Below are 19,014 nucleotides of genomic sequence, written 5' to 3' on the forward strand. Positions count from 1 at the left end.
TGTAGTGCGGCTGTTAATTCATTCACAGTCATTCCACACATAGAAAAATCACGAAACCCAGCTTTCTGACCCCATCTCACACCTTTTGATTTTCGTTGGCAAAATAAACTTTCCAAGATCGTGGACACTCCAAGCTACCCCTTTTTATTCGACACTGCTTCCTATATCTTGTTAGTTGGGCAACACTTCTTCTATTGTCCATCCTAACGCGTCTGTCGAGTTTTGCCATTGAATTCAAGGTCCGGGCTTAATCTCCAGAGGAACATAATGCAAAAATATAATGATTTCGGTTTTCTATTCAATGGAAATAGCGGCTGTTAATTCATTCACAGTCATTCCACACATAGAAAAATCACGAAACCCAGCTTTCTGACCCCATCTCACAACTTTTGATTTTTGATTTTCGTTGGGAAAATAAACTTTCCAAGATCGTGGACACTCCAAGCTACCCCTTTTTATTCGACACTGCTTCCTATATCTCGTTAGTTGGGCAACACTTCTTCTATTGTCCATCCTAACGCGTCTGTCGAGTTTTGTTTGCCATTGAATTCAAGGTCCGGGCTTAATCTCCAGAGGAACATAATGCAAAAATATAATGATTTCGGTTTTCTATTCAATGGAAATATGAGTTTTATGCAAATGCTGCTGGTACGGAGAGATCCATTGTGAAAGCTTTTGGCTGACCTTTGAAATAGCGTTGTTTGCCAGGATAAAATGAAAATGTCTAAGTGTAATAAATTTAAATTATTTTAGAGCCATTGAAAATTGGAGCCACGGAGCTCACAAAGAAAACACATTAATTACGAAGATAAAATATCTTCGAGTCTCCAATGGATATGAATAGCTTCGAACGTTATTCAGTCATTTTTCAAAACGGCATCAATTTATTTCACTTCTTTAGAAATTAGAAATGCTATTATGTTTATTAGGTTTGTATTTTTAATAGCTTTTATATTTTTTATGCTTTCATTTCCAGCTTGGACGTTTTTTCTAAAGAAACTTATCGGTTTTCTTTTCGAATAAATTTCAATGGATAACCTAAATCTACATGGATATTAAAATCAGGGTGCTGGTCCTAGCAGACCATCTATGAGGAGAGACTCTTGAATAGTCTAAAGTGGAAGACAACTATAGGATGTTACTACCAAACCAACATGACCAATTTAAATCATCATGTGTTGTCTTGTTGATGAGATGGGCTACAGGATGGGCATGCTATGACACAGATCACAAGTGTCTAATGTAGCAGTTGTTTCATTGCTACAAAATAAAAATGACTGTGAAACACTCATCTTTTAAAACCTAAACTGGTCTAAAAACAGTATAAAGGGTGATAGAATTGGGATTGGTCTCTTGTTATGATTTCAGGCCAAATTTTCCACTTAGCTTCACATTGAAAAACTGTAAAAATGTAAAATGGGATGGGCATGCTATGACACAGACCACAAGTGTCTAAGGTAGCAGTTGTTTCATTGCTACAAAATAAAAATGACTGTGAAACCCTCATCTTTTAAAACCTAAACTGGTCTAACAACAGTATAAACTTATAAAGGGTGATAGAATCGGGATTGGTCTCTTGTTATGATTTCAGGCCAAATTTTCCACTTAGCTTCACATTGAAAAACTGTAAAAATGTAAAATAAATCAAACAATTTTGTTTCATAGGTAAAATAAATGTAAATAGATATAATTTCTTTAAATATACATATGTAAGTACAAAATACATAGACTTTTTTTTCACTAGGTAGGTTCAATCTTATGTACCTATGACCAGGACAGGATCAGTTTAATCAGGACTTTTTGACTTTTTCCTCCTTTAAGGTCATATACGGGTAAGACTATGTAATTATAAGTCATTGAGGCCTAGTATGTCCTTACTAGAATGTCAAACCTTTAAAATTAATATAAAATGGAATATAAATGTATGATAAATAAAATTGTGCTCTTTAGAATATGATACTATTATTTACATTAGTGTCCAAGTGTTACAAAACACAGTGGTACAATAGTGACATACAATGTCTACGAAAGTGAAATTTCCGACACACTAATTATTACAACAAGAATTACATGCAATTCTGAATCAAAAAGATTGATTTTTCATATAATGAAATACGGATATGACCTATGTTTGCCAGAATAAAGCAGAGAAGTTCCCTTACCCCAGGGAATCAGTTACCAATAGGAAAATATTATAAATATGTACACATGTTCATGTCAATCTTAAAAAAAAGCTCAGATTAGGTAGGTGATGTAGGTATATAGGTATTAGCTATTACCAATGCCCAGTAATGGACAAAGGTCAAAGACCTTATTTAGACTGCGGGGTTTAAAGGGACTTTTCAGTCTCATCCTAATATTATAGGTAGCAGTATGAATCAGGTGTGTTTTATTATAGGTACATAGGTACCTAATATAATTATTCTATTTATTTTGTACTATGTATACCTACCTACTCAACAGCTTCCACCCTACCCTGTTCACTCAATATTATACATACCCGTACAATACAGTAGAGATACACAGGCTCACAGCTTTTACATTCTTCCTGCATTGTACCCATGGTGTTTTCACTTGAGTAGAGCTTTTTATTTTTTCCCAAGCACTTTTCAGTCTCATCCTAATATTATAGGTAGCAGTATGAATCAGGTGTGTTTTATTATACATAATATAATTATTCTATTTATTTTGTAGGTATACTTAATACCTACCTACTCAACAGCTTCCACCCTACCCTGTTCACTCAATATCATACATACCCATACAATACAGTACAGATACACAGGCTCACAGCTTTTACATTCTTCCTGCATTGTACCCATGGTGTTTTCACTTGAGTAGAGCTTTTTATTTTTTCCCAAGCTTTTTCATACAACTTTTTTTTTATTAGTCGCTACCTAAGTGTAAGAGAAAAAGTTCGCTGAAAATAAAATATAAAATAATGTAGGGTATGAGAGCGATTTGAAATCTTTTCTTTTCCACTTTTTACTTTTTTTTTAGTCATAAAGGAAAAGAACACATTTTTGTCGCAATTTAAGTAACCGTTAAGAAGAGAAGGAAATGATTGTTTCATTTTGAGCTCATAAAGAATTAAAGTTTATTTCCTTCTCTGAAAAGAAGTGTTTTTCGTCTCCTTGAGTCCTTTGTTCCTTTTGAACCCGGGAGCATGAGTGTTAAAGCTTTAGTGACAGCATTTAGAATTTTAAGAGACCGGTAGGTCGGTCGTTGAAATGATTATTTATTATTGAGTACCTAAATACTTACCTACTACAAAGTAACATCCTCCCTAATTGATTTTGATTAGTTAGGTACTCATTTTTAAGGAGAGAGTAAACATAATTATTAAGAGAGACTTTGAAAGATTTGGGGTTAAAAAGAGAGCGTGAAATGTACGAGTACCATCCCCCATACACCTTACCTTTTAATGTCCTCCACTCTTTACCTCATCGTGTACACCTTCCCTTCCCTTCCCTCTCTTATAATGTACTCCTTTCCTACCTTTTATAAGTACATCTACCCCTTTCCTCTTCTCCATACTACCTCTCATCTCAAAGCACATCTCAATGGTGCTTACATTTCCATTTCGTGCCAAGTACCATCCCCCATACTTACCTTTCAATGTCCTCTACTCTTTACCTCATCGTGTACACCTTCCCTTCCCTCTCTTATCATTGTACTCCTTTCCTACCTTATTAAGTACATCTACCCCTTTCCTCTTCTCCATACTACCTCTCATCTCAAAGCACATCTCAATGGTGCTTACATTTCCATTTCGTGCCAAAAACTTTGTGCCGATGTATACTTTTTTAATAGCAGAAGAGGTAGGTACTTGAATGAAAACTTTAATGTAAAGTTGAATTCTAACGGGAGAACAGGGAGTGATTTTTGGATCCCTAGGGACTCCTTACGTTGGACTGGAGGACGGGAATAATAGAAAATAATGAAATACCTACAGAATATTAATCTCATTTTCGTCTGCTCAAGTCGAATATTATTGTTAGCTTAAAGATAAGAAGTACCCTTTCAAATTGGAAACATTTTCCGAACAAGTTTTCTAACTTTTTACTTTTTTTATGAAGAGGTTTCTGTCGTTTCTTTGCGCCCTGAAAGTTTGTAAAGTTCGTCGTTGTTAGAAACCACTTGAAGTTGTCGAGGGTGATTTTTGGATCCCTAGGGACTCCTTACGTTGGACTGGAGGACGGGAATAATAGAAAATAATAAAATACCTACAGAATATTAATCTCATTTTCGTCTGCTCAAGTCGAATATTATTGTTAGCTTAAAGATAAGAAGTACCCTTTCAAATTGGAAACATTTTCCGAACAAGTTTTCTAACTTTTTACTTTTTTTTATGAAGAGGTTTCTGTCGTTTCTTTGCGCCCTGAAAGTTTGTAAAGTTCGTCGTTGTTAGAAACCACTTGAAGTTGTCGAGCTTCAAGTTGGAAAAATTAAATTGCATTTGCGTTTTGTAAAGTTGATGGTGCGCTTTTAGTTTAGTTTGTCTCACTTTGGGAGTGAATAACCTAGATGCGAGAGAGTGAAGCTGTTTGCACTCGAGTCGTAATCGTATCTTGGGAAATCAGTGTTTCTAAGTTATTATTGGTAGGTATGTATTTGTAATTTTGTATGTAAATTACCAAACAATAATGTCTGAAAAGTATGCTTACCCCTTCCCAAAGTTTATGAGGATTAGAGTTAGTTGGAATAATCTAGTTAAGAAAATAGAACGGCACAGACTATGTGATAGACAATTAGATACGTAAATAAAATTACCGTGTATCAACTAGTAAGTACTTACTTATAATATCCCTTCTAGTAAGTACTTACACCTCCTCTAGATCGGATTAGTTATTGCCTGAAAAATACCTACTGTGAAAACCTTGGAGTTTAAATTCGTATGACTGCCTTACAATTAATTAGTTATGCAATGTGCCATAAATAAAATAGTGGATGTGCTTCTTTTACTTTTGGTGGAGATGCCTGTGCTCCTCACCACCTCTTCTCACAAAGCATTCCTATGTAGCCCCTTGAATTTTTAAAGCACAACATATTGCATACCTCCAAATGTAAACAAAGCAAGTCCCGCGAAATTCAAATTTTGAAATTCTAGTTTAAATGGAATTTTGGGTCTTTTTCAAAATTTCAAACGTTTGCCAGTGTAGCAGTTTTATGTTTTAATAATTTTTACTTTCTATTTGTTTTAATTGAATTAATTGTTGTATTTGTTGTCTTTTCTTTGATATCTTCTCAGGAATGTGGTGACCATTATATCTGGACAAACAAAATGACTGCTGTTTTTGACTCTCCCAAAGAACAGTTCCTCTCATTCAACACATTGGCATGTTTAGCTAAATCTCTTGTGGGTATGATAACCTGTGTGGACCTCAGGAATGAATCTTCAGTATCGGGCAGATTGGAACATGTGGACGGTTTCATGAATATTTACATGAGTGATGTTCTCTTGAGAGACCATAGAGGCAAGTGATAAAAAATAGTAGATAGACTGTTTTCTGAGGTGAATAGATGGCAGAATCTATGAATTCTCATTTTTTTTTTCTAAATAATATGATTGTGCTTATTTATATTATAGACTAAGGAGTCACTTGACACCAGCAAAAGGATGCTTTTATTTTAATTATTTATTTATTTTTTTAAAGAGGTTTGACAGAGGAAACTGTAACTGCTATGGTCTTATCATCCCGAAATTGAAGAGAGAAGGAAGACAGGATAGGAGAAAGCCAGCCATTCTGAGGACGAACATTATACCATCTGGATAAAATCTGCCCCGGGCGGGAATCAAACCTGCAGCCTAGCGCCTACAAATGCTTTTATTATTGTACCTACTCATATTCTCAAAAAAAAAAAAAAAAAAAAAAAAAAAAAAAAAAAAAAAAAAAAAAAAAAAAAAGAGTTAAAGTACTATAACTTGGTTGTTATTGAACCCATGCTTGTACTAGGTGAGTATTTTAAATACTGCAGCACTGAGGTAGTCATACTTACATAGGTAAGTACTTATCAATCGATTGGTGGATAGATTGGTACCTAACTCTGTTGTGAATGGGGTCATGAATTTCCACTCAACCAAATCACCTTTTATGTTTTACAGGCAGAGAGCTCACGTTTGAATCTCTCTTCATTCAATCCCGTAATGTTATGTTCATTCACATACCTCGTCATGTCTCCATAGTGAACAAAGTTGAAGATGCTCTGCAGTCAAAACCAAGGCAATCTTCTAGCGCAGGACGTACTTTGAAACAGAAGAGAGCAAACCTAATGCAACAGGAGGTGTTGGAGAAAATACAGGCACTGAAAAAACAGAAGATGGCTCAGGGTGTAATGTAAAATAAATCAAACAATTTTGTATCATAGGTAAAATAAATGTAAATAGATATAATTTCTTTAAATATACATACGTAAGTACAAAATACATAGACTTTTTTTTCACTAGGTAGGTTCAATCTTATGTACCTACGACCAGGACAGGATCAGTTTAATCAGGACTTTTCGACTTTTTCCTCCTTTAAGGTAATTAAAGACTATGTAATTATAAGTCATTGAGGCCTAGTATGTCCTTACTAGAATGTCAAACCTTTAAAATTAATATAAAATGGAATATAAATGTATGATAAATAAAATTGTGCTCTTTAGAATATGATACTATTATTTACATTAGTGCCCAAGTGTTACAAAACACTTACAGTGGTACAATAGTGACATACAATGTCTACAAAGGTGAAATTTCCGACACACTAATTACAACAAGAATTACATGCAATTCTGAATCAAAAAGATTGATTTTTCATATAATGAAATACGGATATGACCTATGTTTGCCAGAATGGGCCGCGGGTTCGATTCCCGCCCGGGCGGATTTTATCCTGATGGGATAATGTTCGTTCTCGGAACGGCTGGCTTTCGAATTACATGAAATTCTGAATCAAAAAGATTGATTTTTCATATAATGAAATACGGATATGACCTATGTATGCCAGAATAAAGCAGAGAAGTTCCCTTACCCCAGGGAATCAGTTACCAATAGGAAAATATTATAAATATGTACACATGTTCATGTCAGTATAAAAATTACTTACAGAGATTGTGGACAATACATTCTCAGTACATATATGCTGGTACTGGAATTTTATTGGTTATTGCTTTTAGATAGATATCCGTATTACTATCTGCTAGCCATATTCCTAACGTGCAACTTACCATGGAGGTAAATATTTACATTTACCTATCCCATAACTTACCACATAGTCTATAGCTCATGAATGACGATTTCTAAAAATGTCACTCCTTTGGTACTCCTTTTCCAACTCCAAAACTGTAAGACTTGTTGTAAATTGAGTGGTCCGGTGGTTCATGTCATTCATGAAGGATTAAATTACTCGAGGGTCTTACTGCAGGTACTTGAATTGGAAGACTGGTGCCTCTTTGCACATGAATATTCCTTGAGGTAGAAGATGAATATGCTATCTAGGACTAGTCCCTAGCTCTCAATAAACAAGAGATTGTAAATCAAAAGGGAATTTAGCTAAAAGTAAATTTCTTTGAATGACGATTCCTCCTGTTCAATCGTGGTGTGTTTCCATCAGCATCCCAACTCCACCAGAAATATACTTCCCTCTTCCCCTCATCCTTACCTTTGACTCTTCCCGCCCTTCTCCTCTCATCCTTACCTCAGTCTCTTCCCTTCCCTCCCACATTTGTTAGAAAAATAACCCACATCAAAGTGAACTGGTATACTGGGTCAGAGAGAGCTTATATATACAAGGGGTAAGAGAGAGAGTTTCGTACAAAAACCACAATATGTATCTTTTGCAGGAAACAGTTTACAAAAAATGAAAACAAACAATGAGACCTCAAGTTGGGCCAAATTTTAAAACCCTGAAATGAAGTATTCCAGCAACATAGTATTTCATGTCATCAGACATTTGGAAACATAGTAAAGTAAAACAAACAGTGCTTGCGGGTGGAAATAAAAGCTCAGATAGCCAGCCTAGTTAGCTTGGTTGGTGGCGCGTCTGCCTTGTAAGCGCTAGGCCGCGTGTTCGATTCCCGCCCGGGCGGATTTTATCCTGATGGGATAATGTTCGTTCTCGGAACGGCTGGCTTTCCTCCTATCCTGTCTTCCTTCAAATGACGATTTCTAAAAATGTCACTCCTTTGGTACTCCTTTTCCAACTCCAAAACTGTAAGACTTGTTGTAAATTGAGTGGTCCGGTGAAAGTTGTTGATGCTGGGAACAGATCTTTTTTAGTACTTCCTCCTAATGGAGGTAGCTCGAAATTTTCAAATTTGTGGGTTAGGCAAAATTGAGATATTGAGACCTAAAGTTGGGCCAAATTTTAAAACCCTGAAATGAAGTATTCCAGCAACATAGTATTTCATGTCATCAGACATTTGGAAACATAGTTGTCGATGCTGGGAACAGATCTTTTTTAGTACTTCCTCCTAATGGAGGTAGCTCGAAATTTTCAAATTTGTGGGTTAGGCAAGTCTGGCACCGGACCACTCATTATTACAGCCCTTTTGTATTATTGAAGTATGTACCTATATTAGGGCTTACAAATCATACACTCCAATGCAAAGTATTTTGACAATCCCACTTGTACATGACTTTAGTTTTATGGTAGGTAATCAAAATACCTACATTCTACAAAGCTTTGCAATTTGGAAGGGACCTAAACTACCCAACAACAATTGTATAAAAGTCAGCAATCTTTTTTAATCAGTCTCCGACACAGGGACTACCTCAACCAATGAGGTGGTGTAACAGAAACACCCCCTATAAGAAAAGTACAGACATAAACAAGGATTTTACCTTTCTTGAAGGTAATACATACAGACTACATAATAATCTGTGGCTCTGGCACCGAACTCCCAATAGACTTGTGAGGAAGTACTTGGCCTCCATTCACATACAACTCATCCTGCACAATCACATCTTCACCGAGCATATGTAGCTATATTAGGGCTTACAAATCATACACTCCAATGCAAAGTATTTTGACAATCTCACTTGTACTTACATGACTTTAGTTTTATGGTAGGTAATCAAAATACCTACATTATACAAAGCTTTGTAATTTGGAAGGGACCTAAACTACCCAACAACAATTGTATAAAAGTCAGCAATCTTTTTTAATCAGTCTCTGACACAGGGACTACCTCAACCAATGAGGTGGTGTAACAGAAACACCCCCTATAAGAAAAGTACAGACATAGACAAGGATTTTACCTTTCTTGAAGGTAATACATACAGACTACATAATAATCTGTGGCTCGGGCACCGAACTCCCAATAGACTTGTGAGGAAGTACTTGGCCTCCATTCACATACAACTCATCCTGCACAATCACATCTTCACCGAGCACTGTGATGTTCTCCATGCGTACCCATTGACCAACCACACATTTCCATCCAATGATGCACCTGAGAATAGAATGTCAAGAATAAATTAGGCTAAACTTACTTTTGTATTTGTAGCTAAAGAAGATAAATCACAAAATATTTTTCTCCAAGGGCCATATTTATGAATTTAACAAGTTTTCATTTATTTATGATTGACAAAACTTTCAGAACATACATTTTTTTTTATAAATGGTATACCCATCCAAATAAGCAGGCCTTGGTGCCACGGATGAACAAAATATTAATGCTTTACTGTAGCTTGACAGCCAGTCTTTTGTTCATAAATAACTATGTCCCTTAGTCCAATACTTTTTATATAATCATCAAAAGGTACTCTTCAAGATGTTGCCTTTCTTAGGCAAGTAACCCAATTACACCACATTACCTATCCTGGCCTCTGAAATACCCTTCAAAACTTAATCATACTTACCCTTCTAGCCACGAATGAGACTTAACAATGGCATCCCGTAGTATGGTACTCACCGAGCACTGTGATGTTCTCCATGCGTACCCATTGACCAACCACACATTTCCATCCAATGATGCACCTGATAATATAATATCAAGAATAAATTAGGCTAAACTTACTTTTGTATTGGTAGCTAAAGAAGATAAATCACGAAATATTTTTTCTAAGGGCCATATTTATCCAAATAAGCAGGGCTTGTGCCACGGATGAACAAATTGATGCTTTAGTGTAGCTTGACAGCTAGTCTTTTGTTCATAAATACCTATGTCCCTTAGTCCAATACTTTTTTTATAATCATCATAAGGTACTCTTCAAGATGTTGCCTTTCTTAGGCAAGTAACCCAAATACACCACATTACCTATCCTTCCAGACATGGCCTCTGAAATACCCTTTAAAACTTAATCATACTTACCCTTCTAGCCACGAATGAGACTTAACAATGGCATCCCGTAGTATGGTACTCCTCTTAATACACACTCCACCTTCAATCACCACTCCAGGTCCTATGGTCACATTAGGTCCTATTCTACATCCAGGCCCTATAGTAGCTGTTGGATCCACAAGGACATTACCAACAATACCGTCACCCTCTTTGAGCAGCTTGGGCCTTTTCTGTCGCAGTGAATTCAAATAGAGGCACATTCCTGGAACAAAACAGTAAGGACATGAAGTATTAAGTATGTAATGTAATATTATTCGATAGAAATGGCAGAATTAAATAACTGTAATGTATTAATAGTTATATAATTTTGAAATTTAATTGGATCAAAGTTCAAATTGACACCAACACTCCATATTTTGTATCTCAATAGGCAATCTGGGTCTGGTATTTTAAAAGAACCTTCATTTTCCATCATATGACATGAAGTAATATTGTTGAATCTCTACTGACCTTTGAGAAAATCTCTAGGTTGACCCACATCCATCCAAAAGCCTTTCAGCTCCATGGCATACAACTGTTTCTCTTTGGACATGAGTGGAAATATTTCCTTCTCTATACTTGTGGGTTTGATTTCAATCCTATCAAGCACACTAGGGTTGAAGATGTACATTCCTGCATTGATTTTGTTTGACACAAACTCCTGTGGTTTCTCAATAAAGCTCTCAATACAGCCATGCTCATTATACAAGACCACTCCATACTTTGAAGGTTCCTCTACCTGTGTGACCACTATGGTACCTTCCTTGCCATGGTTCTTATGAAAACTGACCAAGTCTTTAAATGGGAAATCACAGATGATGTCAGAGTTCAAGACAAAGAAAGGCTCTTGACTTTTGTTGAGAATATCTTTGGCTAGTGCCAGAGGTCCTGCAGTGCCCAGTGGCTCATTCTCATGTGAGAACACCAAGCTGATGCCAAGCTTTTTAGTTTCAACAGTCAATTCATCTTCCATTTGCTCTGCACGATAAGACACAGCTAGGATAACTTCTCGAACGCCAGCTTCCACCAAAGCTTCAATCTGGTGAAGTAGCATGGGCTTGTTGGCAAATTCCACAAGAGGTTTCGGTCTGCTTAGTGTAAGAGTAATTCATCTTCCATTTGCTCTGCACGATAAGACACAGCTAGGATAACTTCTCGAACACCAGCTTCCACCAAAGCTTCAATCTGGTGAAGTAGCATGGGCTTGTTGGCAAATTCCACAAGAGGTTTCGGTCTGCTTAGTGTAAGAGGTCTGAGTCTGGTTCCATAGCCTCCTACCAATATCAAAGCTTTCATGTTGTCTGGATTATCTCCTGAGCCACACATTTTGATTCTAAATTATTCAATTCTGAAACAATAGTATACAGCAAATATTTTTTTCCCCCCTAATAATAATAATAAACTTTATTTTTCAATAAGACAGAACATAATATTTACAAAGAAAGAGAAGAGGGAGGGGGAAAAATGGAATATTGTAAGAAACTATCTTAGTTTTTGTATAAAAAACCCATTTTAGTATTGCACATCATAACTGTAGCAATCCATTTACAGACCAAGTAGGTAGGTACTTATTACAACTGAATCATCTCCAGGCTACATGAAGTAAGGTGTTTTGTAAACCGGATCAAACAACAAGGGTTCAAAAATATTTACAAAGAAAGAGAAGAGGGAGGGGGGAAAATGGAATATTGTAAGAAACTATCCTAGTTTTTCTTTAAAAAACCCATTTTAGTATTTCACATCATAACTGTAGCAATCCATTTATGGACCAAGTAGCTAGGTACCTACTTATTACAACTGAATCATCTCCAGGCTACATGAAGTAAGGTGTTTTGTAAACCGGATCAAACAACAAGGGTTCAAAAATATTTACTTACCAATATAATATTATTATCTGGAGCCTTATCAAGAGGTGGGTCTACACTTGAATCCACAGGAAAGCTATTTCTCGATAGTTCATGAGAACTTATTCTAGAGACCGTTGCGACCACGTAATCAGTAAACACATTAGGTACACGTTGAAGGTTCAATCATTTGATAAGTTACAGAAGAAAATGTGCAAAATAGGCAATTTATTGGAAAAAAACAGGTGAAAACCACGGAAAATTATTTTCCTATTTTTAATCAAAATATCAAATTTTCAAATTTTTAGGCAATTTATTGGAAAAAAACAGGTGAAAACCACGGAAAATTATTTTCCTATTTTTAATCAAAATATCAAATTTTCAAATTTTTACGTCATCACGAACTGACACATGAACTGACGTCATCACGGAAAAATGGCTGCCCGCGAAAATTATAGGGGCTCAACCAAATGACAATTTTTTTCGAGATAGAGTCCTATTCCGATGTAAAAGTACCCATTTGGCTACCGCAAACCGACATTCCTGTCCAAATTTTTCCACTTTCCACCAACTTTTGAGTGAAAGGCATAATCCACCTTCCTGCGACAATGTCCAAACTACAGTTTGAACCTTTACAGTTCCTGAAAGCTCACTCAAAAGATCCAGGTGATTTGTCCACACAGGTAAGTAAAATACTTCAACATCCCCCAACAGCCTTGAAACCTCAGGGTTTTTCATAGGGTTTCACTTCCTCACTTTTTTCATGCTCTAAATTCACTATTTCATTTTGTATTTTCTTACTTTTTATTTTTATTATTATCTTACTCTCTTTTCTGCTGTATTTCTTTTTTTTTTTAATTTAAGCAAGGTTTTAATTTATAAAAAATACACCTATTTTGTACCAAATACATGAGACTTTGTTTAGACTGCGGGAGTAAAGGGACTTTTCAGTCTCATTCTGGCAGTATAAACAGGGTATATTCTATTCTATTCTAAATTCCTAGAAGAAGAGGATATCGTATTGGTTGTGCAAGGACCAAAAGGCTTTCAGTTAGATTCATAAGCTGCCCGAACTTTGTTTCCTTTTCTGTTTACCCTTTGAAGAGAAATGGGCCCAAGGTCAGGCTGTTGCATAAGGAGAGTTCAGTAGGAAGTAAAAGATTACACCAAAATCCACAGCAATATACACAACTACCGTGTATTGTGGCTTCACACTACCTCTGATCATAACACAACTTGCTAAATTAGTCAGACAAAGTAAGAAAAGAAACTAAAATAAATATGTCAGTGACTTTCCTTCCCTTCTTCTGCTCACTGTTTCTTATCCATAATTTAATTCATTCACATAATTTATTTTAATTGATCATAAAAGCCACAGAAAATACTTCCACTACCATCGATTTGTGCATCGTGTGAACAATGCGGCCAAAGAGATAAAAAAGTACACGTACTTTCGTAAACAAAGTTTGGGCGGAAAAATTTGAAAATTTGATATTTTGAGTAAAAATAGAAAAATAATTTTCCCTGATTTTCACCTGTTTTTTTTTCCAATAAATTGCCTATTTTGCACATTTTCTTCTGTAACATCAAATGATTGAACCTTCAACGTGTACCTAATGTGTTTACTGATTACGTGGTCGCAACGGTCTCTAGAATAAGTTCTCATGAACTATTGTTTCTTATAATATCTAAACTATCAGCATTGGATTCCTACTGCCTACTGTTAATCGTGATTTATTAATATTACTGAGAATACTTGCCTAATAAATGTATCTGATTGAATTTTGTTTTCTTATAGATTTGGGACTGTTTCTTTACGTTTCTTATAATATCTAAACTATCAGCATTGGATTCCTACTGCCTACTGTTAATTGTGATTTATTAATATTACTGAGAATACTTGCCTAATAAATGTATCTGATTGAATTTTGTTTTCTTATAGATTTGGGACTGTTTCTTTACCAAATCAGGCAGTGAATTGGTGACTTGTGGTGGCAATTCTGTGTGCATAATTGACACGGACAGTTTTGAGTATGATAAACTTGGCATCAAGAAATACTATGCCAAAGATCCTAGGTAAGTTTAAGTTTTTTTTATCTTCTTCTAGGAATTTAGAGCATGAAAAAAGTGAGGAAGTGAAACCCTATGAAAAACCCTGAGGTTTCAAGGCTGTTGGGGGACGTTGAAGTATTTTACTTGCCTGTGTGGACAAATCACCTGGATCTTTTGAGTGAGCTTTCAGGAACTGTAAAGGTTCAAACTGTAGTTTGGACATTGTAGCAGGAAGGTGGATTATGCCTATCACTCAAAAGTTGGTGGAAAGTGGAAAAATTTGGACAGGAATGTCGGTTTGCGGTAGCCAAAAAGAGCCGCCTTTATTATGTAAACAAGTTTGAATTTTTCGCGGTCATAAAACATTTCTCTTTGCTTCTCCAGGAGGTAGTCATGCAGTGGACAACGTGAACTCTTTTGAGATCTTGAAAAAGATGCCAATAATGATTTAATTTTATTACTGTTCAATTATAAAATTAATTAACAAATATTTACCTGTAATTTAATAACCCATAGTTTAATTTATTCACATAATTTATTTTAATTGATCATAAAAGCCACAGAAAATACTTCCACTACCATCGATTTGTGCATCGTGTGAACAGTGCGGCCAAAGAGATAAAAAAGTACACGTACTTTCGTAAACAAAGTTTGGGCGGAAAAATTTGAAAATTTGATATTTTGAGTAAAAATAGAAAAATAATTTTCCCTGATTTTCACCTGTTTTTTTTTCCAATAAATTGCCTATTTTGCACATTTTCTTCTGTAACTTATCAAATGATTGAACCTTCAACGTGTACCTAATGTGTTTACTGATTACGTGGTCGCAACGGTCTCTAGAATAAGTTCTCATGAACTATCGAGAAATAGCTTTCCTGTGGATTCAAGCATTCAAGTGTAGACCCACCTCTTGATAAGACTCCAGATAATAATATTATATTGGTAAGTAAATATTTTTGAACCCTTGTTGTTTGATCCGGTTTACAAAACACCTTACTTCATGTAGCAGGTAGTCATGCAGTGGACAACGTGAACTCTTTTGAGATCTAGAAAAAGATGCCAATGATTTAATTTTATTACTGTTCAATTATAAAATTAATTAACAATGTTTACCTGTAATTTAATAACCCATAATTTAATTTATTCACATAATTTATTTTAATTGATCATAAAAGCCACAGAAAATACTTCCACTATCATCGATTTGTGCATCGTGTGAACAACGCGGCCAAAGAGATAAAAAAAGTACACGTACTTTCGTAAACAAAGTTTGGGCGGAAAAATTTGAAAATTTGATATTTTGATTAAAAATAGGAAAATAATTTTCACCCTTTTGTATTATTGAAGTATGTAGCTAGCCAGCCTAGTTAGCTTAGTTGGTAGTGCGTCTGCCTTGTAAGCGCTAGGCCGCAGGTTCGATTCCCGCCCGGGGCGGTAAGTTTAGTTTTTTTTTATGAAACAAGTCTCAGTCAGATAAGTGTGAGTATGTTTTGGTGGTGAATTAAAATAGAGAAGAAAATGTCAAGAGTACCTACCTAAATATCTAAATGGGAATCAGGCTTAGGTAATTTTGGTGTGAGCAAAATGTAAAATGTGTTAACCTATTCATTCCATTTGTTACAGAGAAGTTTTTTTTTTTATGAATTAAGTCTCAGACAGATACTTAAGTGTAAGTATGTTTTGGTGGTGAATTAAAATAGAGAAGAAAATATCAAGAGTACCTACCTAAATATTTAAATGGGAATCAGGCTTAGGTAATTTTGGTGTGAGCAAAATGTAAAATGTGTTTACCTATTCATTCCATTTGTTACAGAGAAATGTTCCTCACTATCACAGAAACCTATGTGGACAACACGTGGATAGTTGTAGCTGCGGGGGCAAGAGGTGAAATTCATCTTATTGATGGCAAAAGAAACATTGCATTTCACGTTGGAGAACTGCAGAAGAGAGCAAGACAGAAAGCTGCTATCAATAATGTTCTGGTTCATCCAGATAACCCCAGTATTATCGTTTGTAAGTCACCCTTTCTTGTTTTCCAGTCAGTCTATTCCAGTCAGCTCCATTTTGTCATTTGTTCCCTTTTAACCTTTCTCACATAATGGACTTACCTATCCTTTTTGGCACAATTTTCCCATTTTTACTTTCCTTACCTATCCTATAGGAAGGAAAGTAATCTAGGCTTTTCCTAGGTCTACCTTTTTCTCAGTTCTTGAATTTCTATCCTCTCAACTTTCTTCCTTACATCTCTCCATTTAAGTACCTAGTTATTTTTTTAATACCTAATAGAAGATACACCTTTTTTTGTTATTGAAAAGCAGAATCAACTTTCTTGCTTCATGGCACCAACTACCAAAGTTAGTAGGTATTTGGCCTGTAGTTTATTTTATTTATTTTTTTTTTCTTGTAGCTAAGTAAATATTTACCACACACCCACTCTATATTCCACAGGTAGCACCAACAATGGGACAGTTCACATTGTTGACATTGGAGCACCTACGTACCCAAACTACGTAACTGAGCTATCTCCCATACACCAGTTTACCATACCGAGCGAAATCTTCGCCACAATATACGAACCTGAGTCTCAACTGTTCCTGTGCGCCACTAACAAAGGTTTGGTAGGATTTACCAAGGAGTACGATGTAGTCATGTTCAATCTACCTGGGAAATCACTGCAAGGGACGGCGTGCTACGATGAGGAAAATCTCGTGGATTCTGTGCAGAATGTGTGTAATGGGTAAGTTTTACTACTTAGCATTTCCAATTTAAGAATGTAATATACTTAGGTACCTATCTCAGTATACTGTCAGATAGGCTAAAAAGTTCTATGCCAACAGTTTCGGAGTAGAGTTAACTCAATGAATTCTCATGCTTTGCTACAAAAATAGTGTAAATTTTCGTTTGGATTCATTCTTGTATGTTTGATTCTCAATCAATACCATTTTTTCTACCTTGACATGAACTCAAACCATCAACCTCCAAATGCTCTACACCACTGAGGTTGATTAGAATCCTTGGTTGTTGTCCTATGACCTTGGTAATTATTTAAGTAATCAATTTTATTGTGGTACCATTTTCAGATTCATTGCAGTGAAATGCGCCCTGCATGGCAAGATCTACATATTCAACATGAACAGTATTACAAGCGGTCTAAGAAATGTTCTGGCAGCCTCTGACAATAGTCCTCTCAAACTGAAACCGGCCCTTACGTTGAACTGGAGTCAAACAGACAACTATTTCATGTCAATCAGCTACAATCCACGTAAGTATTGCTCTTTTAATTGAAAAAAAAAAAAAGATTTGAATGATTTGATGCTGTCAAATGTCAAGGAACTTGACCACTAGACCATTCTCCCTAAGCGTTTGATACAGTAACTGCTAAGGTCTTATGGTCCCGAAAGCGAAGAGAGAAAGAAGACAGGATAGGAAAAAGCCAGCCGTTCCGAGAACGAACATTATCCGTTCAGGATAAAATCCGCCCCGGGCGGGAATGGAACTCGCGACCTACCGCTTACAAGGCAGTGGCAGACGCGCTACGAAACAAGCCAACTAGGCTGGCTTTCCGCTCTCAACCTTTGATATTTCTTTGGGTAAGAGTACCTCAGATTGGGTAAGGGCACTAATTATTGACCTCATATCTAATACCCATTCCATCTCGTTTCAGACTCTCAACTTCTTTTCTGTGGCGATGACGAGGGTTGCATTTGGATCTACTCTCTCCCCGCCGAGCTGTTACAAAGCGGGGGTGGGGCAGGTAAAATGCTCGACGCGCTACGAAACAAGCCAACTAGGCTGGCTTTCCGCTCTCAACCTTTGATATTTCTTTGGGTAAGAGTACCTCAGATTGGGTAAGGGCACTAATTATTGACCTCATATCTAACACCCATTTCATCTCGTTTCAGACTCTCAACTTCTGTTCTGTGGCGATGACGAGGGTTGCATTTGGATCTACTCTCTCCCCGCCGAGCTGTTACAAAGCGGGGGTGGGGCAGGTAAAATGCTCGACCCCGTCCAAATACTATCCTGGCCGGAAGTGATAGACCGACATGCCCTAGGGAGCAAGAAGATTAATCTCGACGTGTATGATATTGTGGTGAACAAAGTTGTGATGCACCCTCGTGGCGCTTATCTGATATCTAGCACGAGTAATAACTATGTGTGCGTGTGGCGAAATGAGACAATGGTTGAGTGAAGAATGAAAAGAAGAAGAAAAAATATGGAGAAGGTACAGCGAAGAGAAGTTATTGCACTGCAGTTCTTTATCTCGTGTTAAACTATTGTCAACTTTTACAATTGCCGCGTACTAATGGGCGTACTCTTACGCTAAAAACAGAGTGGAGCGGAGAGAAAAGAGCATGGGGCTTTTTGCTCTAAGTTCCATGCGGTTTGAATTCGCCGCTTCTCTCTCCCTGCCCGATTCGTAAAAAAGCTTAGCCCATCCTTTAGGGCTGTTTGCCCCCAAATCCTCTGAGTGGGCTTTTTGTGTGTGTGTGTGTGTGTGTGTGTGTGTGTGTGTGTGTGTGTGTGTGTGTGTTGATACTCGATGGTCTCTGCTCTCCACTCCAGTCTGTTTTTAATCTCAGTCTCCGAGCATACTTAGGTACTACTCAGAGAATGATTTAACATGAGACTATAGACCCGGGTATAATTCTTGCTGAGAAAATGGAAATTGATCTAGTCCGTAGGGAAACTGTTTGCATATACGTACGTTAAGTAATGTTAATGTATTACTTAAAGTGGAAGCCAGCAATGATATTGTAGGAAAATATTGGGACGCGCGTAGGAAAATGACATAATAATCAATTCCTTT

General features: G+C 36.4%; 3 protein-coding genes and 1 long non-coding RNA gene across 7 annotated transcripts; 2 read left to right on the plus strand and 2 right to left on the minus strand.

The window, feature by feature from the left end:
* The first annotated feature begins 5,156 nt into the window (after positions 1-5,156).
* LOC103509024 (U7 snRNA-associated Sm-like protein LSm10) lies at positions 5,157-6,342 on the plus strand. The gene is made up of 2 exons (XM_008473617.3): positions 5,157-5,477; positions 6,107-6,342. The coding sequence occupies exons 1-2, from the start codon at positions 5,285-5,287 to the stop codon at positions 6,340-6,342; spliced, it is 429 nt and encodes a 142-aa protein (XP_008471839.1). The 5' UTR covers positions 5,157-5,284.
* Positions 6,343-6,361: 19 nt separating this feature from the next.
* LOC113467352 lies at positions 6,362-7,067 on the minus strand. The gene is made up of 2 exons (XR_003391458.1): positions 6,980-7,067; positions 6,362-6,824 (listed from the first exon to the last, which is right to left on the minus strand). It is a non-coding gene; the product is annotated as an uncharacterized LOC113467352 (long non-coding RNA).
* A 1,441-nt stretch (positions 7,068-8,508) lies between these two features.
* On the minus strand, positions 8,509-12,431 carry LOC103509018 (mannose-1-phosphate guanyltransferase beta). Of its 3 annotated transcripts, none has more exons than XM_026823472.1 (6): positions 12,186-12,431; positions 11,482-11,656; positions 10,780-11,335; positions 10,300-10,531; positions 9,907-9,965; positions 8,509-8,962 (listed from the first exon to the last, which is right to left on the minus strand). In XM_026823472.1, exons 2-6 carry the CDS (start codon positions 11,632-11,634, stop codon positions 8,853-8,855), a joined length of 1,110 nt encoding a protein of 369 aa, XP_026679273.1. In that variant the 5' UTR covers positions 11,635-11,656; positions 12,186-12,431; the 3' UTR covers positions 8,509-8,852. The 3 variants fall into 3 exon arrangements, with proteins under 3 accessions (XP_026679273.1, XP_026679274.1, XP_026679275.1); XM_026823474.1 differs by lacking the exon at positions 8,509-8,962 and adding an exon at positions 9,328-9,438 and having other exon boundaries at positions 9,848-9,965; positions 12,186-12,430; XM_026823473.1 differs by lacking the exons at positions 8,509-8,962; positions 9,907-9,965 and adding an exon at positions 9,155-9,438 and having other exon boundaries at positions 12,186-12,430.
* Positions 12,432-12,677: 246 nt separating this feature from the next.
* Positions 12,678-18,667, plus strand: LOC103509019 (leucine-rich repeat and WD repeat-containing protein 1-like). Of its 2 annotated transcripts, XM_008473612.3 has the most exons (7): positions 12,678-12,835; positions 14,095-14,228; positions 16,018-16,217; positions 16,653-16,941; positions 17,285-17,466; positions 17,869-17,958; positions 18,197-18,667. In XM_008473612.3, the coding sequence occupies exons 1-7, from the start codon at positions 12,761-12,763 to the stop codon at positions 18,394-18,396; spliced, it is 1,170 nt and encodes a 389-aa protein (XP_008471834.1). In that variant the 5' UTR covers positions 12,678-12,760; the 3' UTR covers positions 18,397-18,667. The 2 variants fall into 2 exon arrangements, with proteins under 2 accessions (XP_008471834.1, XP_008471833.1); XM_008473611.3 differs by lacking the exon at positions 17,869-17,958 and having other exon boundaries at positions 18,107-18,667.
* Positions 18,668-19,014: the final 347 nt, after the last annotated feature.

Source organism: Diaphorina citri, unplaced genomic scaffold (assembly GCF_000475195.1).
Source record: "Diaphorina citri unplaced genomic scaffold, Diaci psyllid genome assembly version 1.1 scaffold458, whole genome shotgun sequence".
Taxonomy (NCBI): domain Eukaryota; kingdom Metazoa; phylum Arthropoda; class Insecta; order Hemiptera; family Psyllidae; genus Diaphorina; species Diaphorina citri.